A 25,650-nucleotide genomic window follows, 5' to 3' on the forward strand; every position below is an offset into this window, starting at 1 on the left:
CAGGGTGGGTATGTGGTTCATCAGGAGGAGATGACGGCTGGTTGAGCCCCGCTTCGCGAATCTTCCACGTCCCATCCCTAGGAGTGGGGGAATGGGCTGCCTCCTTCCTGCTCCCGGGTTCGGGTTCGGCCCGTTTGGTTCCAAGCCGGAACTCGGGAGGTCGTGAACAAGCAATGACTCCGTGGCCATGCGGCTCTCACTTTACTGCGCTTGTTAGAAACTGTAGGTTTTTTTACAAACTAAGGTCGGTGTGCCAGCGCCGCAGCCCCGGGGCATCCGCCCGCGTGTCCCTGCCCCGCACCTGCTGGTTCTCGAATGTTCCAGGCCCTGAAGGCTCAGCGGGCGGTTAGCGAGGCTTTAGCCATGGAGTCGCTAGCAGTTGGACACGACTGAGCGCCATCACTTTCGCTTTTCACTTTCATGCATTGGAGAAGGAAATGGCAACCCACTCCAGTGTTCTTGCCTGGAGAATCCCAGGGACGGCGGAGCCTGGTGGGCTGCCGTCTATGGGGTCGCACAGAGTTGGACACGACTGAAGCGACTTAGCAGCAGCAGCTGCCATGAAGTGACCTGATGAGTTCGGGTCTCCGGCTTGAGTTTGGGGCAGGGCGGGGCGCTTTCCAGGGGACCTTGGGTGGACCCCAGAGCAAAGGTGCAGACCAGCGCTCAGGGCCAGAGAGAGGAGGACAGGGGAGATTAGAAAGAGGCCAGGAGAGGCAGCCTCCTGCGTGGGCCTGTCACCTGGTGCTGCTGGGGGGCCAGCATGGAGGGGCCAAACACGCTCGCCCTGTGCGCGTGCGCGCAGTCGTGTCCAGCTCTTCCAGACGCTGTGGACTGCTGGGTCCCTCTGTCCGCGGGGTTTCCGAGGCAGGAATGCAGGAGTGGGTTACCTGTTCCAGCGGCCCTTCCCCACGCAGGGACCCCACCTGCCTCTCTTCCCTCTCCCTCCTTGACCACCACTCGCGGCACCTGGGAAGCCCAGGGGCGTATTTGCAGAAAACTGTAATCTCAGAGGACACACGCACCCCACGTTCATTACAGCTCTATCTACAGCGCTCATTACAGCTCTGTAGTCATCAAGGGCTGGGAAAAACCCGAACGGCCATCAGCAGACAAAGGGCTGAGGAAGATGTGAAATATGTGTGTGTGTATATACGTGTGTGCGGGGGAGGATATTACTCAGCCATAAAAAAGAATGAAATATTGCCATTTGCAGTAACATGGATGAACCTGGAGATAATTGTACTTGGTGAAGTAAGTCAGGGAAAGACAAATATTACATGATGTCCCTTACATGTGGAATCTGAAAAATGATTCCCATGAATCCATATACAAAACTCACTAAACAGATGCACAGACATAGAGAACAAACCTGTGTTTATCCAATGGGAGAGAGAATGGGGGCGGGATAAATCAGGAGTGTGGGATAAACAGATGCACACCACTGTATATAAAATAAATAACAGCAACCACCTACTGTATAGCATAGGAACTGTATTCAATATCTTGTAATAACCTATAAGGTAAAAGAATCTTAGAAAATAGAGATAATCAAATCCCATTGTTGTGTGCCTGGAACTAGCATGATATTGTGAATCAACTATATTTCAATTTTAAAAAGAAATATAAAAAATGGATCTATGAGAAGTGGGGTGATGAGGGCTGGGTTGATATCACATAGCACGGTTACCCATAAACCCCAGTTTGGCAGATTTCGGAATTGTGACCCCGTAGTAGAGCTGCACTGTTACCAAGGCAGAGAAGCTGGACACAGAAAACGTCGGAGCCTCTTATAAACGTCACCTGTCCAAGGCAAGCACCTGTGCATGACAGAAATGCAGGTCTCAAAACACCTAACCCTGTAAGCACTTCACTGCACCATATTGGAGACCACAGACCTTAAAATTATGGAGATGGATGCATTACCCTTTCAGTGTAGGTTACCAAGAAAGCGTGTGTCTATTATGACACGACTTCAGTTGTTTTTCCCATCCATTAAAATAAATATTGTCATTCATGTCTGGGATTGGAACCAGGTTAAATATTTGGTGTTTTCTAGTTCATGGACTTGTACTTCCAGCAAAGAACGAGTGGGGAAAAAAGGAGAGAAGTGTGACTGACAACAGGGAGGGGTGCAATGAAAGTCAAATAAAATGTTTATTTCCATACTCTTTTTTTTTTTTTAAATGTCCTTTGACTGTGCCAGATGTTAGTTGGGGCATGCAGGATCTAGTTCCCTGACCAGGCCTCCTGCACAGGGAGTGTGGAGTCTTAGCCACAGCACCACCAGGGAAGTCCTTATTTCCATAATCTTAATGAAGAACGGTAACAGCTCCAACAGTCTGAGCGCCCCACCCTCTCTCTGTCCTTCGCTTTTGTGAGTGGTCTTTGTGTACACATCCCCAAGAAATGTGCTAATTACAGTTAAAATTGTGGAAGGAGATTTTCAGGGTTGATAAACAGGGGTTTATTTACAATTCTGAGAATGTCCAATATTTTTGTAGCTTAAAAAAATAACCATTCTGCCCATCTACTCTAAATTATTTGAATTTACTAGCTTTTATTTGAACATCTGCAAATAATGTCACCTTTGAGTCTCCTGTTTCTAATCTGTGACATGTGTGAAAATATCCTACCCAACACACAGGTTTGCTTTCAGTGTAAATGAAATAATTCATTGCAAACCCTTAGCGTACTTTCTAGCAGCTTCCCAGGGGATGCAGTGGTAAAGAATCCACCTGCCCGTGCAGGAGACATAGGAGATAAGGGGTCAGTCCCTGGGTCAGGAAGATCCCCTGAAGGAGGAAATGGCAACCCACTCCACTCTTCTTGCCTGGAGAATCCCATGGACAGAGGAGCCTGATGGGCTCCACAGTCTGTGGAGTCGAAAAGAGTCAGACACGACTTGCATACTCGTGCATACTTCCTGGCCCATAGGAACCGGCCCGCAGCAAACACCACTTAGCTGCCGTGCAGGAAAGTCTTTGCTCACGTTTTTCCTGTATAAGTTACTCTCATTTCTGAGATCATTCTCACAGCCTCCGTTCAACTTCCCTTCTTTTAAATCTGTTCTCTTCTGTGTTGGCTCTCTAAGTTTTAATCATTCAGAGTTAATAGAGACTTACTCAGGCCCGGGTTTTTAAAAATCCCTTTTGGAATCTGATTGCTGTTTTGCCTATGCCAGAAAGATAGAGCAATAAGCAAGCACACGTGACAGCCTTGGGCACGGTCCGTGGCTGCAGCCTCCCTGTGGCACAGTTGGACGGGAGGAAAGACTCAGGAGGAAAGCAGCTTCCCAAGTAGAGAATGTATCTGGCAGGCGCTTTCCATACAGACCATGGCCTGTTTGCAGAAGCCAGACTGAATGAACACAGCTTTAAGGAAAGCTCTTGAAGGATTCTTTAAACTCTCCTGGACAGAAAGAAACCAGGGCATCAAAGGTGCGTCTTAGTTCTTCACTCTTACTTTCCTGACAGTAAGCTGAATTTGTTTTTACCTTTTGTTCCACGTAAGGTAATGAGGTACAAAGGGCAGAATCAGTGGCAAGTGTCTGGATTGACATGGTTAAAAGTATTATATAGTTGTGATATTTCTAAGTCATTCTGTTTTCTGTGGTGGACCTGATGAGGAGTTTCATTTTCTCAACTCGGTAAAATGGTCTTGTAGTGTGATAGTGAAGTGGAAGGTAGATCCGGAAACGTGTGTAAAGAGTATTCTTTTTCTGTGTCGGGTTTGCCTTGTCTGGTTGGCCATTTGAGAACCTGCAGAGTTTTGTTTCTCGGGATTGTGCATGCAGCAGGACAGGCTGCTTCTCCTCGTGGTTTTTTCTATTTTCTTTTCATGAAGATGAATGTTTTCCCTTAGAAACTTTCTCGAGTTAGAATTTAGAGATTATTTTGGCATTTGGTAGCTTTACCTTTTCCTTTTATCAAGAAAAGGAAATCCAGCAAGTTCTATAAATACTGCAGTTTGTATGTAGCATCAGCATTTATTCGAGTGCATTGAAGTCACCAGAGCTGTGCTACCAAATGCTCACCTCTGGCATTTTAAACTGAAAACACAGGAGATCCCTCTGACACGTGTGGTGGTCTACACACATCAGCAGCGAGTTGCACTCACTAGCCGAGGCTTTTGGTTTCGGGCTGTGTGTCTGACAGACTTAAGTCCTAAAGGGGGACCCGTGAGTTTCAAGAGTAGAAATGTGCTCTGGGTTCCTGAGAAGGACTGTACAGTGATTCCCCTTGGTTTCCTGTGTGTGTGGGCTCAGTCGTGTCTGACTCTGTGCGACCCCACGGACTGCAGCCCACCATGCTCCTCTGCCATGGGATGCTCCAGGCAAGGACACTGGAGTGGGTTGCCCTTTTCTCCTCTAAGGGATTATTCCCCACCTGGGGATTGAACCCATGCCTCTATGTCTTCTGCGTTTGCAGGCAGATTCTTTACCACTCAGTCAGTTCAGTTCAGTTCAGTCGCTCAGTCGTGTCTGACTCTTTGCGACCCCATGAATCGCAGCACACCAGGCCTCCCTGTCCATCTCCAACTCCCGGAGTTTACTCAGACTCATGTCCATCAAGACGGTGATGCCGTCCAACCATCTCATCCTCTGTCTTTACCACTAGATGTCATCACATCAGCCTCCAAAAGCGTGCCTTTCAAAGTGCAGATCTCCAGTGGACAGAAAACTGGAGGAGGTTTTATTCCTGTTATGCATTTTTAAAAAGTACTAAGTCAAGGGCAAGTGTGTTTTGGATTCTAAACTTTGTTGTTGTTCAGTCACTAAATCATGTCCGACTCTTTGTGACCCCATGGACTGCAGCACACCAGGCTTCCCTGTCCTTCACTCTCCCGGAGTTTACTCAAACTCATATCCACTGAGTCAGTGATGCCGTCCAACCATCTTCTCATCCTCTGTCGCCCCCTTCTCCTCCTGCCTTCAATCTTTCCCAGCATCAGGGTCTTACATTGCTAACATCTATTCTCTGATTTAATTTATTTTTATTGGAGTACACTTGATTTACAATGTTGTGTTAGTTATTTGCTTTAGATTGTTGCAAAGTCAGGATGTGGCAGGAAAATTTGCTTTTGAGACAAAAAGGAAAAGAGCTCCCACACCACAGCCCTTACCTCGTTCATAACCATCGAGCCTTCAGAGAAAGGTCAGCTGGCAGGACATTTTACATTCGTTACCACTTTATACTCTTTAAAAAACTGCATGTGTGTTAACAGTAATGCCAAACGAGGCCTTCAGCCAGGGCACCTGGGACTGTGTGTTCAGGAGCTTTGCTTTAACTGTTGTTTTTTTTTTTTTTTTTTTTTGCCCTTTTTCTTGACTGGCTATTGCTGTGTAATATTGATTTTGTCTTCTCTATTGATGAACAGGACGAAATGATTAAAAAAGAGAGGAGCGTGTGTCAACAAACTTGGGCCCTCCTGCACAAGAATTTCCTTAGAAAATGGAGAATGAAAAAAGAGAGCGCGTTGGTATGGTTCACAAAGAAATATATATCTTTCCATATTTAGTGAATGAAAATCTGTCATTTCATATTATGCCATTTTTATTGCCTTTTTATGTTCATAAATTCTGTGGGCTAGTTGATTTGGAGTTCCCGAGGTAATGTTTTGCAAATGTTGCACAATAGGATAATATTTATGGCAAAAGGCGCAGGCGCATATGTTTGCTCCTAAAAAGCAAAGTAGATAACTTTTTATTGAACATAACTAGCCATTCACCAAGTAAATAATCCACTTGAATCTTGTGGAGTTATCCTGATTTACCCCAGGCCAACTTTAGTGTAAGAAAAAAAGGTTGGGGGAGGGGGGGAAGCAAAATGAAGTAGATTTTAAACAGGTGAACCATAGCACTCTACTGGGGATGTTTTGACAAGATTCTGTGAATTGTTTTTGTTTCATTACGAAGTTCTGTCCGACTCTGCAACCCGGTGGACTGTAGCCCACCAGGCTCCTCTGTCCATGGGATTCTCCAGGCAAGAAGACTGGGATGGGCTGCCATGCCCTCCTCCAGGGGATCTTCCTGACCCAGGGATCTAAATGGGTCTCCTGCCTCTCCTGCACTGGCAGGCAGATTCTTTACCACTGAGCCACCAGGGAGGCCCTTGTCAATTCATAGGACTGGGGAAATTGTTTTCGAGCAAAAATTTGGGAACTCTGGGGGATTTCTTTTGAAGATTATGCTTTTGCAAACGTGGAGTAGTTTCAGGGAGCCAGGTCCCTGGCTGTCAGCGTCTTGGCCCTCTGTTCAGTCTCTAGTACAAGGTCAAGGCCGTCGAGATGAGGATCTTTGCTGTATGTTCTCACGAAATACACCTGGAGCTGCCTTGACCACACAGAAACTATGTTCTGCTGAAAAACAGCAGTTCTTTTTTTTTTTCTATTTTTAAATTTTTTTATTTAAATGTTTTATTTTTTATTGAAGCACACGGGTCATCCTTAGCTCTTGAAGCATTCAGTTCTAATATTTTAGTTGCTGTGTTGATAAAGGGTAACCCTTACAGTGATCGTCCAAGTCAATTTTTAAAAAGCTTACAAAAATGTTTAAAATCTCAAATGTAGGATTACTGGCCCAGTGAACTCACTTCCCGTCCGGTTCATCTACAGCCTGGGTTTGACACCTGTTAGCATCTGCCATTGTGGCTTCATCTCTTCATCTCCCTCAGCTCCTCTCTTAACACATATGACATGACCAATGAGGCTTCCGCTAGCATCCACGAAAATTAAGGACAGGCTCCTTCATAACCGCAAGTGCGCTTCAGAAAGTTTGCGGTAATTGCATATAGTCATCTAATTCCATGTCGATATTCAGTTTCCTAAAATTTCCTCTAAAATATCTCATAAAACATTTTTTTGACTGTGCGGCCTCTGGAATCAAAGTGGGACATAGCACCTGGCCCCTGAGGAGACGCACGGAGCCTCAGCCGCTGAACCCTGGAGAACTCCCCGGAATGTCTCTTAACGTTGGTTTGCTCAAACCAGGGAGCCCAACACTGTCCTCCTGTGAAACACCCGTGTTGTGCGTTTGCCTGGCGCTTCTTCATGCTGTCATTTAACTCATTTCTTTACCATTTCCATTCCTTTTTTTATTTTTTAACTTTTTAAATTAAAAAACGTTTATTCAAGTATAGTGAATTTACAGTAAGGGCTTCCCTGGTGGCTCAGTGGTAAAGAATTCGCCTGTAATGCAGGAGACCCGGGTTCAATCCCTGGGTGGGGGAGATCCCCTAGAGAAGGGAATGGCAGCCCACTCCAGTATTCTTGCCTGGAGAATGCCCATGGACAGAGGAGCCTGGTGGGCTACAGTCCACGGGGTTGCAAAGAGTCGGACATGGCTGATTTACAGCCATCTGCATTTCTCATAAACAGTATTTACCTTAAAAAATAGATTTTTAACTTCAGGTTAAACCCTTTGACAAAAGTATCTCTTATGGGATGCTGTGTACTTATATTTTATTCATATGAGGGTGAATAATCGGGAGTATATGAGGGGGCTATGATTCTAGGTTAAGATTAATGGACATACTTGGTATTATCTCAAAGCTATCTTTGGAGATAAATCCATCCCATATTTGCTACATACCTCAAAGCTTTTTTGGAGATTAAAAGGTTTTTTTTTTAATTGGTGTATAGTTGCTGTACAATATTACATAAGTTATTACAGGGGTCCAGTGTAGTGATTCACAACTGTAACACTCCACTTGTTATAAAATATTCGCTATATTCCCCGTGTTGTACAATATATCCTCGTAGCTTGTTTTATTTTTAATTTGTTTTCATTTGAAGGATAGTTGCCCCACAGTGTCGTGTGCATTTCTGCCGCACATTGACATGAATCGGCCTTGGGTACACACGCGTCCCCTCCCACCTGCCTCCCTCCTCCCGCCCTCCCGTGCCCTCGGGTGTCACAGGGCCCCGGGCTGAGCTCCCTGGGTCAGGCTGTCGTCAAGTGAAATGGTGGTCTGCTTAACAGACGGCTGGTAGCTGAGAAAGGCAGAACGTGGGCGAGTGAGGTGAAGCCGAGCTCGGTGATGCCTCCGTCTAAAGCGTGCTCACCTGTCCCTCCCTGTCTGAGCGCCCGTGATGACTCAGCCCCTTTCTCTTGTGCGCTGCAGGAGTGGGCCATGGTGCTGTTCCTGGGGCTCGCTCTCTGCCTCTTTGCGGAACTCTTCAGAGCTACTCATTTCCTGGAACAGCCGCCTCAGGTCCTGGGACGCGTGGACGAGTTTAATGACTCCGACCTGGTGCTGGTGGCCTATACCCCCGTCACTAACGTGACCCAGAGCATCATGGATAAGGTGGCTGCAGCTGCCTTTATGAAAGGTGTGTTGTTCCGTGGCCCAGGCTTCATTATCATGCAACCTATTTGCATTAAATTTTAAGTCTGTTTTGCAAGTTGAGTTTATTTACCCAGCCTGTGAGTCAGTGGTTTTCAACTGGGGCAGGATCCTCATTTCACATGGGGTGGAGGGCTTGGCGTGAAGCTCCAAGTAAGGGTAGGTCTCAAAGGAACATAGATTTTGTTGTTCTTCTTCAGACACTGTCACGTCTGACTCTGCAACCTTATGGACTGCAGCACACCAGGCTTTCATGCCCTTCACCATCTCCCAGAGCTCGCTCAAACTTATGTCCAGTGATGCCTTCCAACCATCTCATCCTCTGTTGCCCCCTTCTCCTCCCGCCTTCAATCTTTCCCAGCACCAGGGTCTTTTCCAATGAGTCAGCTCTCTGCATCAGGTGGCCAAAGTATTGGAGCTTCAGCTTCAGCATCAGTCCTTCCCGTGAATATTCAGGGTTGACTTCCTTTTGGATTGACCAGTTTGATTTACTTGTTATCCAAAGGACTCGCAAGAGTCTTCTCCAATACCACAGTTCAAAAGCATCAATCCTTTGGCGCTCAGCCTTCTTTATGGTCCAGCTCTCACATCTGTACATGACTACTGGAAAAACCATAGCTTTGACTATATAGACCTTTGTTGGCAAAGTAACATCTCTGTTTTTTAATATGGTGAACTCATTCATTATAAATGTTGTATGAGCTTAATTCTTAAGATAGTGTCCTTGACTCCAGAGAGCCTGGGTGGGTTCTAACTTTACCTCTGATTTTGCACTCTGATTCTTTGTGTGCTGTTTATTACTTCTGGCGTACTATCTTCATATGATAGAAATCTGCTTATAATCTTGGCAGAGAAAAACCCCACCAAATTCTGAAGCATTTCTACTGGTTATTTAAAGTACTTTTAATTTTAAAATTATTTTAATTGCCAAAGTAACAGCCAGTTAATCAGTACAAACTTGTCTGAAGCAAACAATGAAAGCTTTTGCCTTCATTCAAGCCACCATTCCCTCCTCTAAAAATTTGTGTGTATCTTTCTAGGATAATATGTACACACATACACACACGGTCACATATGTAGGCATGCGTGCACACAGGCGCACAAATTCAGCTTTTCTTCACTTCAATGGGGACTATGACTATGCTAAATTATTGGGACCTACTTTGCATATAGAGGAAGCAAGATTCCAAGTTGCTCAGCTAAGATTTTAACAAGCGGCAGAGGAGTTGTGTCCAGGCACCCTTAACTCTAGGCTCTTTGCCCTCAGCTAGCACTCTCAGATTTAAAGATGCTAAGGTGAAAGAGACCAGATGCTTTTTCCCCTCAGTGGACACAGTAATCTGATTTACCCTGACCCAGGCCCCACTCTACATAACTGAGGACCAGGCGCTGTTTTGGTTCTGCTCCAGATTCAAGTCCTGGAGGGCAGTCTGAGCAACAGCACTGTGAAGGCACCAGCCTCCGAGCCACAACGTTAGGGAAGCAAATCCTTAGATAAAGAAATGGGCCCAGATGCTGATGCTCCCAGACATCCCTAAACCCCACAGCAAGCCAGGACAGCTCTTGCTTGGAAAATACAGTAGATGAAGGAGCCTGGTGGGTTACGGTCTGTGGGGTCTCAAAGAGTCAGATACAACTGCGCACACACACACAACTGCTTTTTTAAAAAGAATGTGGTTGACCCCTGAACCTCTGTGGGGCTAGAGGAACCTACTCTTCAGGAAGTTGAAGACCCGAGTAATTCCTGGTTGGCCCCTGTATCTGTGTTTCCTCAGCATCTGAGCTCCCTCCACTCAGGGTTCTGCAACCTCACATTCCACCAGTGCCTGGGGAGTGCAGTAATGCAGCGTTTCCTTCTGGGAAAAACGCACATATGAGGGGTCCCATGCAGCCCAAGCCTCTGGGGTTCAGAATCAGTGGCATATCATTCACATCTTCTCACGTATTTACATTGAGCCTTAAACAACAGGAAAGACTTTCAGCCCTTAACTTAGAGGTACCTACTTGGTGATATCATAATATATGGCACCAGTGGGCTACCCCAGTGGCTCAGAAGGAAATGCAGGAGACCTGGGTCGGGAAGATGCCCTGGAAGAGGGCGTGGCCACCCTCTCCGGTATCCTTGCCTGGAGAACCCCATGGACAGAGAAGCCTGGCAGGCTGCAGTCCATGGAGTCACAAAGAGTCGGAGGCGACTGAAGAGGCTGAGCACACACGCACCCATGGCATCAATAATTGTATGGGAAACCTAAGCGACTGCTACTGGTCTTGTGTCCTCTAGTAATAAAGTTCATCTAATCAGTCATATTTTTCACACCTGGCAGGAAGAACAATCCTTGGGATCCCTAATGAAGACGCCATGGACAGAGTACGCCCAAGAAACGACTCTGAGATGGTGGGAATTGTGTTCAATGACACTTTCTCATACAGGCTGAAGTTCAGCTGGGGACACAGGGTCCCGATTTTAAGAGAGCACTTCGAGTACTCAGGTAAGTGCCTGAGAACTGACTGAAATGTTCTTTGCTGCGTTGTCCAATCCTCTATGGGAAATGCCTGATGGAAACGTTAATAAAGTCAAGAAAAGAAGCACTGTGCTTTTCATTTCTGAACTTCAGGATGTTTTCCTTACAGGAGGAGTCTCACTACTTTGTCAGCCATGTGATGGCGGTGCTCCTTTGTTGCTGCTTTGCTTTAAAAATGCTCTGCATTTGGTCGTCATGGACTTTGAGCGGACACTCAGATAGTTCACTTTAGAACCGGGGTTAATGTTTTCATTCCGTTCATTGATTCCCATTGCGTAATGATGTGCATGTTTTTCTTCTTTAAAGACCACTGTTGGGCTCTACGTGATGAAGCTTTCTGTCTCTTGTCAATATACTGGAAAAACGGGTTTGTGGCTTTTCAAACTGCAATTAATGCTGCAATTATAGAAGTAAGTGCCCAGCCTCCTAGACCTGTTTGAAATCTTCTGTACTTCTGCCCCGTGTTTCGTGCCTGCCCCCTGCTCCATCCTGCCCTCTCAGGAGAGGCTGCTCCGTTTTCTTCCCCGAGCAGAGGGAAGCAGAGGGAGCGCACAGCCTCCAGCTTCCCAGCACGAACGGTGCGGAACCGCCGCCCGGCGCCCTCGCCCTCCGCCGCCCCCTCCCTCCGCCCGGTCCTTCCTCAGTGCCAGGGCTGGAAACACGATCCTTGCGCACTGTATCAGGAGCCTTGCGCAATGGGCGTTCCCGTCCACCATCTCTTTCTTCAGCTTCCCCTTTTCAACAGCATTCTTCTCTTCAGTACTTACAATGATCAATTTCTTTCCTTCTTATCAAGACCTTCTCCCATTCACAGTTCCTCCTCAAACAAACACTGTCTTTCCCCTTAACATCTTTACTTCTTGAAAGCATTGGCTTCCTTTGAGCTCAACTCAGCTCAATAAAATTTCTATTCCCACCATGCCACCAAAATGATTTTTCTGAGGTCAGTAACAACGCTCATGTCATTCACACGTGACATTTTCCTTCCTTGTCTTACTTGGTCTTTTAACTAAACATCACAGCATTCACCTGGTTTTCCTTCATTTTTCTAGCAATTCTTCTCCGTCTTCCTGCAATCTTATCCATCGTTACACTCCCACCTCTTTCAATCTGTGATTCTACAGGTTCTAGTCAAGGCATTTTTCTCCATACTTTCTCTACACGGTCTCATCCTTTACCGTACACTTATTTACAGTTTACATGCTGATAACTGTAGGAACCCTGCTTTAACTGTTGGCCAGTAAACTTGTCCTTTAAAGGACCAGAGAGCAAGTATTCTGTGGTCTGGGGGCCAAACAGTTTCTGTTGCAAATACTCAACTTTCCATTTTTAATGTGGAAGCACTCTTAACCAATGTGCGTGACTACATGTGAAACTATTTACAAACACAGCTGATGGACAAGGTCTGCTCCACTGTAGTCCTGAGTAGCTGACTACTTACTTTGACGCCCTATAAACAATTCAGATTTGTATGTTCCAAACTGAATGTGGGTGTTTTTCTCTAAACGTGACCCAGTCTTTAAAACATTTTCTCCATCTCACGCATGCGTGCTCAGTCATGTCCAACTCTTTGAGACCCCGTGGACCGTAGCCCACCAGGCTCCTCTGTCCATGGGGATTCTCCAGGCCAGAATGGGTTGCCATCTTCCTGACCCAGGGATTGAACCTGCGTTGGCAGGTGGATTCTTTACCCACCGAGTCACCTGGGAAGCCCTTTCTCTATCTCCAGGGAATGCCAAAGCCAGTCACTTAACTGAGGAGTTATCAGAGATCACATCCTCTGCGTCAACATTACATCTTCTCTCTCATCCAGCCCTGTTAACTGTAAGCTCAGCTCTACTTACCTCTCTTCAATTCTGCCACCAGCGTTTATTCAGGTCATGGTCATCTCTTGCCTGAACTGTGAGAGTCATTTATGTATCCAGCCTCAACTTCCTCCCTCCACCTCTATCTCACTATTTTAAGCTGCTCAGTTCAGTTCAGTCACTCAGTCGTGTCCGACTCTTTGCGACCCCATGAATTGCTGCACGCCAGACCTCCCTGTCCATCACCAACTCCCGGAGTTCACCCAGACTCACGTCCATCGAGTCAGTGATGCCATCCAGCCATCTCATCCTCTGTCGTCCCCTTCTCCTCCTGCCCCCAATCCCTCCCAGCATCAGAGTCTTCTCCAATGAGTCAACTCTTCGCATGAGGTGGCCAAAGTACTGGAGTTTCAGCTTTAGCATCATTCCTTCCAAAGAAATCCCAGGGCTGATCTCCTTCAGAATGGACTGGTTGGATCTCCTTGCAGTCAAAGGGACTCTCAGGAGTCTTCTCCAACACCACAGTTCAAAAGCATCAATTCTTTGGCGCTCAGCCTTCTTCACAGTCCAACTCTCACATCTATACATGACCACTGGAAAAACCATAGCCTTGACTAGATGGACCTTTGTTGGCAAAGTAATGTCTCTGCTTTTCAATATGCTATCTAGGTTGGTCATAACTTTTCTTCCAAAGAGTAAGCGTCTTTTAATTTCATGGCTGCAGTCACCATCTGCAGTGATTTTGGAGCCCCAAAAAATAAAGTCTGACACTGTTACCACTGTTTCCCCATCTATTTCCCATGAAGTGATGGGACCAGATGCCATGATCTTCGTTTTCTGAATGTTGAGTTTTAAGCCAACATTTTCACTCTCCTCTTTCACTTTCATCAAGAGGCTTTTTAGTTCCTCTTCACTTTCTGCCATAAGGGTGGTGTCATCTGCATATCTGAGGTTATTGATATTTCTCCCGGCAATCTTGATTCCAGCTTGTGCTTTTTCCAGCCCAGCGTTTCTCATGATGTACTCTGCATATAAGTTAAATAAGCAGGGTGACAATATACAGCCTTGATGTACTCCTTTTCCTATTTGGAACCAATCTGTTGTTTAAGCTGCTAGAAATATATAAATTCTTCTGTATGAAAATGAAAAAAAACCATAAATGTGGTTTTCTAGTCTATTTCTTCTATAGTTAACCTAATGCATTTGTTTGTTAACATCCCAATTTAGGTCACAACGAATCATTCTGTGATGGAAGAGTTGATATCAGTTGTTGGAATAAATATGAGGACACCCCCTTTCATTTCTAAGGGAGAAAGTATAAACGAATGGTTCATTTTTATTTGTATTGTTTATTTCTCCCCTTTTGTGTATGTTGCATCATTAAACATTACAAAGGAACGAAAAAAATTTAAGAAGCTGATGACAGCCATGGGTCTTCAACAGTCAGCATTTTGGTGAGTTAACTGTGTATCCCACATTAATACCTGGGGGAACTCATTGGAAAGGACCCTGATGCTGGGAAAGATTGAAGGCAAATGGAGAAGAGGGTGACAGAGGATGAGATGGTTGGATAGAAGCGCTGACTCAAAGGACATGAGGCTGAGCAAACTCGGGGAGATGGTGGAGGACAGAGGAGCCTGGCGTGCTGCAGTCCACGGGGTTGCAAAGAGTCAGACACAACCTAGTGACTGAACGACAGTGACAATGTTAATTTTAACATTCATTTTGTGTTTGTTAAGATAATTTTAATAATTGCTAGGCAAAAGTCTTCATGGGCATTATTTCATTGAATCCTCAAAACAACCATATGAGATAGTTAACACAATTAATCCCATTTTACAGACGGAGTGAGAAAAGAGGCTTGCCCCTGATCACACCACTAGAGTGCACAGAGCCACACGTCAATAATAAACTTGACTCCAGTCTGTTCGTTCCCGGAGTGTGCACCCTGAACTCTCATATACCGCCTCTCACGTGTTTGCGGACATGCGACATTCTGAATTAATTCTCTGCTTCTACCGTAGGCTCTCCTGGGCATTGATGTATGCTGGCTTCGTCTTTGTTGTGTCCATTTTCATGACTCTGGTCATAAAATTATTCCAAATGGTTATCCTTACTGGCTTCGTGGTGCTGGTCTCGCTTTTCACCCTGTACGGCCTGTCTTTGGTGAGTTGGCAAAATATGCATTTCTCATCCTACTTCAAGTCTCAGATATGTGAGCCAGTAAATGGCACCCCACTCCAGTGTTCTTGCCAGGAGAATCCCAGGGACAGAGGAGCCTGGTGGGCTGCAGTCCATGGGATCTGCTAGGAGTCAGACACAACTGATCGACTTCACTTTCACTTTTCACTCTCATGCATTGGAGAAGGAAATGGCAACCCACTCCAGTGTTCTTGCCTGGAGAATCCCAGGGATGGGGGAACCTGGTGGGCTGCCATCTGTGGGGTTGCACAGAATCGGACACGACTGAAGCGACTTAGCAGCAGCAGCCATATTTCTTCAAAGTATTGGTAGCCTAGAGCTTCTCATTTTGTACTCTGGTTTCTGTATGTTTTTGAGAAAGTTTTTGTTCACGTGATGAACGAGTGAATATTGCTATTCATGATTCTCAGAGGGAAATAATATACCTTCTGGAACTTTTCTTTCTTCCTTCAGATAGCACTGGCTTTCCTCCTCTGCGTGCTGATAAAGAGGCCCATCCTGACTGGCGTGGTTGGCTCTCTCTTCACTGTGTTTTGGGGCTGTCTGGGCTTCACTGCGTTGTACAGACAGCTCCCGTCGTCACTGGGATGGGCTTTATGTCTGTTTAGCCCTTTTGCCTTCACTGCTGGGGTGGCTCAGGTAAGAACACAGCCATCTAGTGACTATTTATTAGAGTTTCAGCATTATTGAGACAGTTTGGTACTTCCTCAAGCTTAATGATCAATCACCCTGAATCTTAAGAAATTATGCTATTGAAAAGTTAAATAAAAAATATTATCGGGACTTCCCTGGCGACCCAGTGGTTAAGACTTCACCTTCCAACGCAGGGGGTGCAGGTTCCATCCCTGGTCGGGGAGCTCGGATCCCACAGGCCTCTCGGCCAAAAAAAGAAAAGCAAAAAGAAAGCATAAAACTTAAGGAATATTGTAATGAGTTCAATAAAGAATTTGAAAATGGCCCACATCCAAAAAAAATCTTTAAAAAAGATCTTATCAGAGTTATCAAACAGATCATTTGTAAACTCTTGGGAAATTTAAATGAGAAAAATAACTGCTCAGGATCTGAGCTGGGCTCAGGGCCAGGCACCAGGAATTAGGCTCAGTTCTGTCACTTCCTGCTGAGTCACCTCGGCCGGGTCACCAGGCTTCTGCAGTTTTTCATTGCTCGTCTGCAAAGTCAGGATGTTGGAATCGAGCTCACAGGGAATTGTGCTGTTATTTACGTATGAGGCTAGAACAATGCGCTGTGAAGCTTAGCTATGGTATTTGTGATCTGTTTTATCTTTACTACCCTTAAAATCAACCTCTTCAAGTCTTCAGTACTTACCTAGTGTTTTAACACATCTGCAACATATGAACACTTGGGATTTTCATACTTCCTTCAAATGGCCTCTCACTTCCCTGCCATCTCTGGGTTTCTCTTCCCAGAATAAATTATTTTTGTTTGCTTTCCCACTTCTCTAAATCCCCTTCCTGAAGATTTCTGATTAATGAATCAATTAAGTTTCGGTTCTTCAATTGTCCTACCTTCTCTTAGAGCATTTCCCACTTGGTGACAATAATTTTATTTGTCAAAAGCAACATTGCTACTCAGAACTTCACGAAGCATTTTTTAAGGAAAAAGAATATTAAAATTAAAATTGTAGTTGCCTATGCAGCATCATTAAAAGACCTTCAGTTTTATCAGTGTGTCTAACTTTGACTGTATTTTATTCTTTGTGGTCTCAGATTTCGCATCAAGAGTATCACGTGAGTGGTGTTGTATTCCCTGATCCCTCTGGGGAGTCGTACACAATGATAGTGATCTTCTTCCTTCTGGCATTTGACACTCTGCTCTATTTGACATTAACATTATATTTTGAGCACATTTTGCCTGGTAAGTAATAGTGTGATGTGATTAGAGTTGAATTTAAAGTAATTCTGTGTCTTGAAAGGTTGTTGACCTGTCATTTTAAAAGCATTTCTGATTGCAGAGGAAAGGAAAAACATGCAAAACAGTAGAATTTCCTCATTTTCATCTCACTGTTTAATGATCTGAATGGAACTATTTTGTTGAGACATTTTAATGAAAAACCACTTGCATTTCTGTTGGTTTATATCTTTTATAAAAGTAAGAAGTAAGGAGTGTGTGTGTGTGTGTGTGTGTGTGTGTGTGTTAACAGGAGAGGAAAGGAGACACCTAAATCAACCATTAGAGAACACTGCTTCTTAGCACTTGAGTTCACAGCCGTAAGATAAGATAGCTCATCACATCACTCCTGCTATTTACCTCTAGTAAACTTGTTCTTCTGCATCTCAAAATACTAACATTTACAGTGCAAAGTTAATGGATAACTTCTTCTCCCTTTTGTGAAAAAAAATCAGTCTAACGGGAATGCTTTATATAATGTTCTACAAATAAAATAATAAACTCTACAACCAACTTTTAAATAATTATTATAAAACGCAAGTGTGGTCTACACACATAACCCCAGGAAGTAATATACCTGTATTCCCTTGGTGTGTGTGCTCAGTCGCGTCTGACAGTTTTGTGACCCTGTGGACTGTAGCCCACCAGGCTCCTCTGTCCATGGGAATCTTCAGGCAAGAGTACTGGAGTGGGTTACCATTTCCTCCTCCGGGGGATCTTCCCGACGCAGGGATCGAACCCAGGTCTCCTGCACTGCAGGCCGATTCTTTACTGTCTGAGCCTCCAGGGGAACCCCTTGGTGGCCCAAACAGTTTAACTGTATGAAAAAATTTTTTCTCCAATACTTCCATCTAGAATTTAATTCCTATTTTAATAGGTAGCATTTCTGTTCTTTCTTATTAAGTCCTCCAAGCGTTCATAATTACTATGCCTTTCTTCTCCGAATGAAATGAATTCACGTGAAGATGCATGTATTTCCCAGTTTTCGTTTCCCCGCTTTTCCCGTTGCTTTTGCACAGCCCAGCTCCCCTTTCTGGCCGGCTCACCTCTAGCTGTTCTCGGCGAAGGTTCATCCTTGAGCCTCTCCTCTTGCCCACATTGAGCTTCTGAAGGCTCATCGCTCCCTCCTTTCTGTCTGTCTCTGCAGAGACCCGTTTTCCAGCTCTGCTTTTCCCTTATGTTTCCTCCACGTCCCCAGCGTCTTTCTTTCCTGCACGCAGCTCCGTGTGCGTCTCCCCCGCATCAGTCCCTGTCCTGGCGTGGCCCCTGTGTCTGCTCACAGTGCTGGCTTGCGACAGGGCATGACACGCAGACGCTCTGTGCTGCTTTGGTTCTCCTATGGTCTCTGGAAAAGCCTATTGAATTTCCTCTTCTTGTCACCAGTAAATTCATGTTCCGTGGATATATCATTAAAGTTCCATCTCATTTTATTTTTTCTGATGCTTTAGATCCAGAGCTGCCCTTGCTTTTAACTGTTGCCCTATATTCCCGTTTCTTTATTAGAATATAAGTTCATTTAAATGTCAAATATTTTAATTGATTCTACCATTCATATACAGGGGTATATGGAAGTATGAACTTTGCTGGTGGCTCAGTGGTAAAGAATCCGCCTGCCCACGCAGGAGATGCAGGTTCGATCCCTGGGTCAGGACGATCCCCTGGAGCCAGAAATGTCATCTCACTCCAGTGTTCTTACCTGGGAAGTCCCATGGAAAGAGGAGCCTGGTGGGCTGCAGTCCATTGGGGTCATAAAGATTTAGACACGACTTAGTGACTAAACAACAAAAATAGCAAAATGGAGCTATATGCAGGGAAAACTGGAGGAAGGCAGTCAAGAAGTACAAAATTCCAGTTATAAATAAGTAGTATCCACGCACAGCATGATGACTGTAGGGAACATGCTGTGTGATATGTAGAAAAGCTATGAAGAGCCTAAATCCTGAGTTCTCATCACAAGGAGAAATTTTTTTTTTCCTTCTTTCATCCTATCTCTATGAGATGAAGGATGTTAGCTGAACCTATTGTGGCCATCATTTCACACTGTTTGTGAATCAAACCATTATGCTGTACTCCCTAAACTTATATAATTATGTATGTCAATTATTTCTCAATAAAACTGGAAAAAATGAATAGAAGTCATTAATGTGTAGAAGAAATTGCCATCAAGCTACACTATGACAGGTGTAGTTCTTCAGTGATGCTGTTTGCTTGACTCAACATGGAATCATGTCTTTATGGCTCAGATGAAAGTGGCCAGCGGCATTCACCACTGTTTTTCCTGAAGTCTTCCTTTTGGTCCCAACACAAAAACACTCACCATGAAGTCTTTGGGAATGAAATGAATTCTGAGCTCTCCTGCGATGATTCTTTCGAGCCAGTGTCTCCAGAGTTCCACAGAAAAGAAGCCATAAGGTGACTTAACAGTTTATGTGACTTTGTACACATTTAGGTAAAAGTGTGATAAATTAACTTGCCACAAGGACGACCACAGGTCCACTGTTGTGGATGATGTGGTTTTTAAAGATTTATTTATTTGTAATTGCAGGATAACTGCTTTACAATGGTGTGTTGGTCTCTGCCATACATCAGTGTGAATCAGCCACAGGCACACACGTCCCCCACTCCTGAACCTCCCTCCCACCTTGCACCCCATCCCACCCTTCTAGGGTGTCACAGACCAGCAGGTTGAGCTCCAAGTCATGCAGCAAATCCCCGCTGGCTATCCATCTGTTCTACATAGGATCCTGTGTGTGGTCAGAGCCACTCTCTCCATCTGCCCCACCCCTTCCTTCCCCCAGTGGGGCCACAAGTCTGTTCTCTGCATCTGTGTCTCTGTTGCTGTCCTGAAGATGGGCTCATCAGTGCCATCCTTCTAGATTCCACATATATGCGTTAACATGCAATATTTGTCTTCCTCTTTCTAACTTACTTCACTTTGTATAATAGGCTCTAGATTCGTGTACCTCGTTAGAGCTGCCTCAAATGCATTCCTTACAGCTGAGTGATATTCCATTGTATGTATGTACCACCGCTTCTTTATCCGTTCGGGATGATGTGCTTTCATTCTTTTTAAAATTTTTTTTAATTAGAGTATAATTAGTTTATCATATTGTGATGGGTTTTGCCATACATCAACATGAATCTGCATTAGTCGATGATGTGTTTTTGGAAGTTCCTTTCTTTCAGATATTTTTGCTTTCATCCTGAAAGACTTCTTCTTAATTAGTGGCTCCATGACTTTCTGGTAAACTCTGAGCTCTCCAAGCCTCATTTCTTCCCAAGAAATGTGTGATGTAATTCCATAGTACAGTGGCTTCTTCTTGAGTCAGTGAGATAATTAAGCAATATGTCTGTTACATAAAAGGAAGTGTGTACATGTCAATTTATTATCCATGCGGGTTTGGTATCCATGTACAGATATATAATAGAAGGCTGAGTTCATAAATCTGAAGCTTTGAAGAAAGATCTAAAGACACAGACTTGAGAATGAGAATTTTTGGTAAGAGAGGAAGCAGGAAGAGGGGCTGATACTGTATGGCAACTATCTGAGAATAAGAAAAATAGCTGGTCGGTATAGAGTCCAATTTAAGGAGTCCATAAGGTATGCCCAGAAGGAATATTGAGATCGAGGTGGAAACCAGAAGTGAACAGAGCTAAGGACAAGAAGACAAGGGTTTGCAATTGTCAAGTCAGTGATGAGGTTTATGAAACAAGGGCTGAAAAGTGACCGCTGAATGCGCTACTTAGGACCTCATGGGTAACTTCATTGAGAATGGCTTCAGAAGCGTGGTGGAGTCCCAGGCTCTGTGTCTTATGCTGGGAATGAAGGTGGGGAAAACAAATGAAACACAGGGCAGAAGCCACTATTATTTTGATAAATTTGCCCGAGGAAGAGAAGAACCATTGAATAATCAAGAGAGAGGAAGCCTCTCTCCACTGCTCCCCCTCCTTGGCTTCTTCCTGGCTTTCTTCCAACAGTAGCTCCCCTTCATTTGCTAACGCAGCTGGAAGGCATGAAATGCCCGTGGAAATCTCCTTTGGGCCGGGCAGGGGCTTTTGCCCTCCTCTTCCCGTTAAGATGGATCCTCTTACCAGTTTGTGGGAAGCGGGTCCCACCTCCACCCCCTCGCTCAACCGGTGTCTCCCCGTGCTCCTGAGAACTCCGACAATAAATCCCTCCTGTGGGGAAGGTTACGGTCAATCATGAGCGGTAGTGTTAGCCGGTGGCGTCATCTGCGTCATCAGAAACTGTAATCACCTCATAGTCTTCAATCTTCTTTCAGAATCAGAAATCTTAGAAAAGAATATAAAGGAAAACCTGAAAAAGTAGAAGCATTGCAAGGTAAAGAGAACAACTCCTTGTTTTGATGTTTCTAATTTTAAATGTTTTTCACTTCTTGAAAATACAAATAGTCATAATGGAAAATTAGAGAATGAATATAGATAAAAGGAATGTTTTTTTTAAATTTCTACTATGAGGCATAATCACTAATACATATTTTTCTGTGTATGGATGAGACAGTTTAAGCAATGGGATTGTACTAAATATGCAAGTGTGTAATCTTTGACGCTAGCTTGGAGCATCACCAGATTTGTTGGTGTTAATATTTTCATAGGGCTTTTCATCATCTGTTTTGGGCTGTGCTTTGCTTTATTTTTGATTCTCTCACAATTTAACCCCACGATTTACATTTTCAGAGAGTCTCAACAATTCTGGGATGCTCATAGAACTCTTTGCTGCTTCCCAATGGAGTTAGATAATTTCTCAAATGTTAAAACACTGTCAAGTCATAAGCATGCATGTATGAGGATGCCTGTGACGCGTGCTGGATCCCAGCAGCCCTCTCTGAGACCACGCCCACACTTGGGATATGGGTCAGAAGCTGACTGGTGCCAGGGAAGCTTGAGCACCCTGTCCTTACCGACCCCTTTGCCTGCTAAGATAGAGTAAACAGCATACGCCACTCCTTTGTCTCTGTATCTGGCTCTGGGACCCTCAGTGAGACTGCTTTCTAGTAGAAATGGAGACTTGCCTTTGTCCAGGAAGTATTAATACATACTCTGCTTCCTCTGTTTTTATCCTCATATCTGTGGCTATGTTCTCTAATATTAACTGTATATATCCTTTGACATTCAAAGTATTTGTGGTAGGGAGGAAAGTGGGGATTTATATTTCCAGTCTTGATCTAATTTCTTCAGAGGAAGTGAGGCTTTGTCTTCATAAATAGACACAAGTAGATATATAATTGTAAAACATCATATTAAAATACAGTGAAATGAAATGAAGTGCGGAGGTACACTTTACTCTTTCAGTGTTGTTTTTTTTTAAGGCCCACTTCATTGGAGTATTATCCAAAGTCTAATTTTCAGATTTTATCCGGAAACAGGCATATGTCTTGACGTCTATGAAGGCCAGCTCACGGCGATTCTTGGCCACAGCGGAGCTGGCAAATCCTCGCTGCTGAGCATCCTTGGCGGCTGGTCTGCTTGCACTGAAGGTGAGAAGAGAATTTTACAAACCAAGGTGGCTGCTGAACAGCTTCCTCAGTCTGGTTATGTGAAAGAAAAACGTTTCTCAGAAAGAGGCTTTTTGCAAAGTTGAGCCATTTAAAATGGGAAACATTTATTTTGTGTTTACATAAACTAAAATGCTTGTATCTCTTTTTCACTATTATTTGTCATTCCGTGTATATTTTGCATTGCTTTGGACAGTGGTATTTATGTCAAGAATAATCTGCATCTTTTCAATGTATTAATTACATAGCTATAAAATGGGAGTTTCTTCAGTGAATATCCTATATTATCACTCTGCATAGAGTTAATATCCTGGTGTTAAAGACTTACATTTTTTTATCCATAGGATCTGCCACTATTTACAACACCCAACTCTCTGAAATAATAAACATGGAAGAAATCAGAAATTACACTGGATTTTGTCCACAATTTAATATCTACTTCGATTTTCTTACTGTGAGAGAAAACCTCAGGCTATTTGCTAAAATAAAAGGGATTCCACCGAAAGAAGTGGAACAAGAGGTAGATGAACATATTAGAATTGATGACTTTGGAAATAATTTACTTAGTTTGCTCCTGATCATATTTTTGTTCAACTATTACTTTACTCTTTCATAAATAAAACTTAATCAATGGAGTTCTAGAATAAATTTCTTCTAACTATTAGCAAATTAAGACTGCTTCGGGTAAAATTTTTTCTATTAATGTAGTTTTTTTGATAGGTAAAAAGCATTATGATGGAATTAGACATGCACAATATTCAAGATGTCATCGCTAAAGAGTTAAGTGGTGGACAGAAGAGAAAACTCACATTTGGGATTGCCATTTTAGGAGATCCTCAGGTAAGAGATAAAAATATCTTTGAGTTGAATCTGGATTGAAGGATGTAAAATGATTGTTAAAGTCCAGACTGCACTTTAGTTGCCAAACGTGAGAGTAAATTTATAATAAAGGGCCACGCGAGCCTGTTAGGGATCCGATGAAGGACTCTGTTTGAACGCAGATGTCATACTGGGTTCCGTGTTGTTTTCGGAAGAGCCTCTCTCTAAACAGAAGGTGCTTTCGCATGCTCTCCACTGCAGGTTTTGCTCCTGGACGAGCCAACTGCTGGACTGGATCCTTTCTCAAGGCACCTCGTGTGGAACTTCCTGAAGGAGCGGAAAACTAACCACACGATCCTTTTTAGTACGCAGTTCATGGACGAGGCTGACATCCTGGCTGGTGAGTCTTGGGTTCTTTATACTGACTCGGTATTCAAGGGCTGAATACGAGAGAGATTCTCTCTAACGTCTGTTGGAAAGAAGAGAGTCTCATTTGCCGTGCATCTGAGAAAGGGCATCTGAAAGTGGCACTTGGCGTCCAGGCATTCTGACCCCTGTGAGTTCTCAGACTCACGCTTTATGTATCCTCCTGTCTGTAACTTTCTGGGCTGTTTATATTAATCACAAGTGCATATTTTTAAAAATTTGAAATGCCAGTGTTACTTTTTATGTGTGTGTGTGCATGCTAAGTCGGTTCAGTCGTGTCCGACTCTTTGCAGCCCCATGAACTGTAGCCCGCCAGGCTCCTCTCTCCATGGGATTCTCCAGGCAAGAACACTGGAGTGGGTTGCCACGCCCTCCTCCAGGGGATTTCCCTGACCCAGGGATCAAATCCACATCTCCTGTACTGGCGGGCAGGTTCTTTACTACTAGCACCACCTGGGAAGCTGTATTGTGTATGCGTGTGTGTGTGTGTGTGTGTGTGTGTGTGTATACAAAAATATGTGGCTTCCCACTGAAGTGACTTAGCACATGCACATACAAAAATATATATTTTTTGTTGAGTAGAAAGGAATGTTTAGCTGGGAAAAACTCTATTTTAAATTTGCAGTCCTTTGTGCCCTTCTAGGGAGATCCTTTCTTTACTGAATGAGGTGTCGGGTGTGAAGTTTGGAGAATTAGAGAGACAGCAAACATTTTGCCTCGGAAATCTTGGCAGGTGGGGAGGACGGTTTCAGTGAGGCCAGAGATCATGTAGAGAAGGAATCTGGGGAAAATGAGGTCAGAACGGGTCTCAGGGAAGGGAGAGAAATTTTTGCTGCTGATGTGCCTTGTAAGAGTATCCGAAGTTTCCCACATGAAATCAAGGTTGGATGCACTTTATCTCTTGTGTCAATTGTCTCCTGCCTCAAAACTGCTGTCACAAGCCATCTTGAAGCTCGGTGCCCTAAATCAATAGGCATTCACTTGGCCTGTGTGTTGCAGAGTTGGCAGTTCAGCTGGTAGTTGAATGGCCATTGGCTTTCGCTGTTGTTGCCACTTAGTCGTGCCCAACTGTTTGCGACCCCATGGCCTGCAGCACACCCGGCTTCCATCCTCCGCTATCTCCTGGAGTTTGCTCATATTCATGTCCATTGAGTCAGTGATGCCATCCAACCATCTCATCCTCTGTCGTCCCCTTCTCCTTCTGCCCTCAATCTTTCCCAGCATCAGAGTCTTTTCCAATGGGGGGGCTCTTTGCATCAGGTGGCCAAAGTTTTGGAGTTTCATCTTCAGTATCAGTCCTTTTAGTGAGTATTTAGGGTGGATTTCCTTTGCGAGGGTGACTTAGGTAACTCAGCCCCCTGAAGGTGTATTACGTCTTCTAGGAGGCATGGTCCTGCTCCCCCTGAAGGTGTATTACGTCTTCCAGGAGGCATGGTCCTGCTCCCCCTGAAGGTGTATTACGTCTTCCAGGAGGCATGGTCCTGCTCCCCCTGAAGGTGTATTACGTCTTCTAGGAGGCATGGTCCTGCTCCCCCTGAAGGTGTATTACATCTTCTAGGAGGCATGGTCCTGCTCCCCCTGAAGGTGTATTACATCTTCTAGGAGGCATGGTCCAAGCAGGTTCTCGTGGTGTTGATTGAGCCTTGAAAGTGCAAGACCCAATGCATCAGCCCATCTCAAGCCTCTGTGTGCCCAGGTCAGCACTGTCAGTCCCAGGGTAGAGACTGGTGTCAAGTAGCAGCATCTAGGAACCCTAGTTACCGAGGTTGCATTCATCCTGAAAAATCCAGCCAGTTTTGGTCTCCAGAAAGAATGTTCTATACAAGCAGTTTACAAAATTTACTCTTTCTCTCTTTCTACTCAGATAGGAAAGTGTTTCTGTCTAACGGGAAACTCAGATGCGCAGGGTCGTCTCTGTTCCTGAAGCGGAAATGGGGTATTGGATATCACTTGAGGTAACGTATTCTGGGTGTGATTGTTGTTGATAAGACTGTATCCACATGAGGGGTGACCATATTGTAATTCCATGTAATCTTTAGAACTGTAAGAAAAGTCAGCTTCATTTGGGGAGAGGATTGATTTACAATAGACACTACGAAATATCTTG

General features: G+C 44.4%; 1 protein-coding gene across 3 annotated transcripts in view; it reads left to right on the top strand.

The window, feature by feature from the left end:
• The first annotated feature begins 3,256 nt into the window (after positions 1 to 3,256).
• Positions 3,257 to 25,650, top strand: part of ABCA10 (ATP binding cassette subfamily A member 10) — a 54,478-nt gene continuing 32,084 nt past the window's right edge. For all 3 annotated transcript variants that reach the window (XM_002696224.7, XM_005221367.5, XM_024981112.2), the window contains exons 1-16: positions 3,257 to 3,440; positions 5,380 to 5,481; positions 8,124 to 8,331; positions 10,670 to 10,834; positions 11,174 to 11,277; positions 13,900 to 14,126; positions 14,697 to 14,838; positions 15,328 to 15,513; positions 16,602 to 16,749; positions 19,026 to 19,194; positions 21,066 to 21,124; positions 22,170 to 22,280; positions 22,643 to 22,818; positions 23,019 to 23,138; positions 23,379 to 23,517; positions 25,408 to 25,498. In XM_002696224.7, the coding sequence (XP_002696270.4) occupies positions 5,386 to 5,481; positions 8,124 to 8,331; positions 10,670 to 10,834; positions 11,174 to 11,277; positions 13,900 to 14,126; positions 14,697 to 14,838; positions 15,328 to 15,513; positions 16,602 to 16,749; positions 19,026 to 19,194; positions 21,066 to 21,124; positions 22,170 to 22,280; positions 22,643 to 22,818; positions 23,019 to 23,138; positions 23,379 to 23,517; positions 25,408 to 25,498 (2,141 nt within the window). In that variant the 5' untranslated portion in view covers positions 3,257 to 3,440; positions 5,380 to 5,385. The remainder of the gene's footprint in view (positions 3,441 to 5,379; positions 5,482 to 8,123; positions 8,332 to 10,669; positions 10,835 to 11,173; positions 11,278 to 13,899; positions 14,127 to 14,696; positions 14,839 to 15,327; positions 15,514 to 16,601; positions 16,750 to 19,025; positions 19,195 to 21,065; positions 21,125 to 22,169; positions 22,281 to 22,642; positions 22,819 to 23,018; positions 23,139 to 23,378; positions 23,518 to 25,407; positions 25,499 to 25,650) is intronic.

Source organism: Bos taurus, chromosome 19 (assembly GCF_002263795.3).
Source record: "Bos taurus isolate L1 Dominette 01449 registration number 42190680 breed Hereford chromosome 19, ARS-UCD2.0, whole genome shotgun sequence".
Classification (NCBI taxonomy): Eukaryota; Metazoa; Chordata; class Mammalia; order Artiodactyla; family Bovidae; genus Bos; species Bos taurus.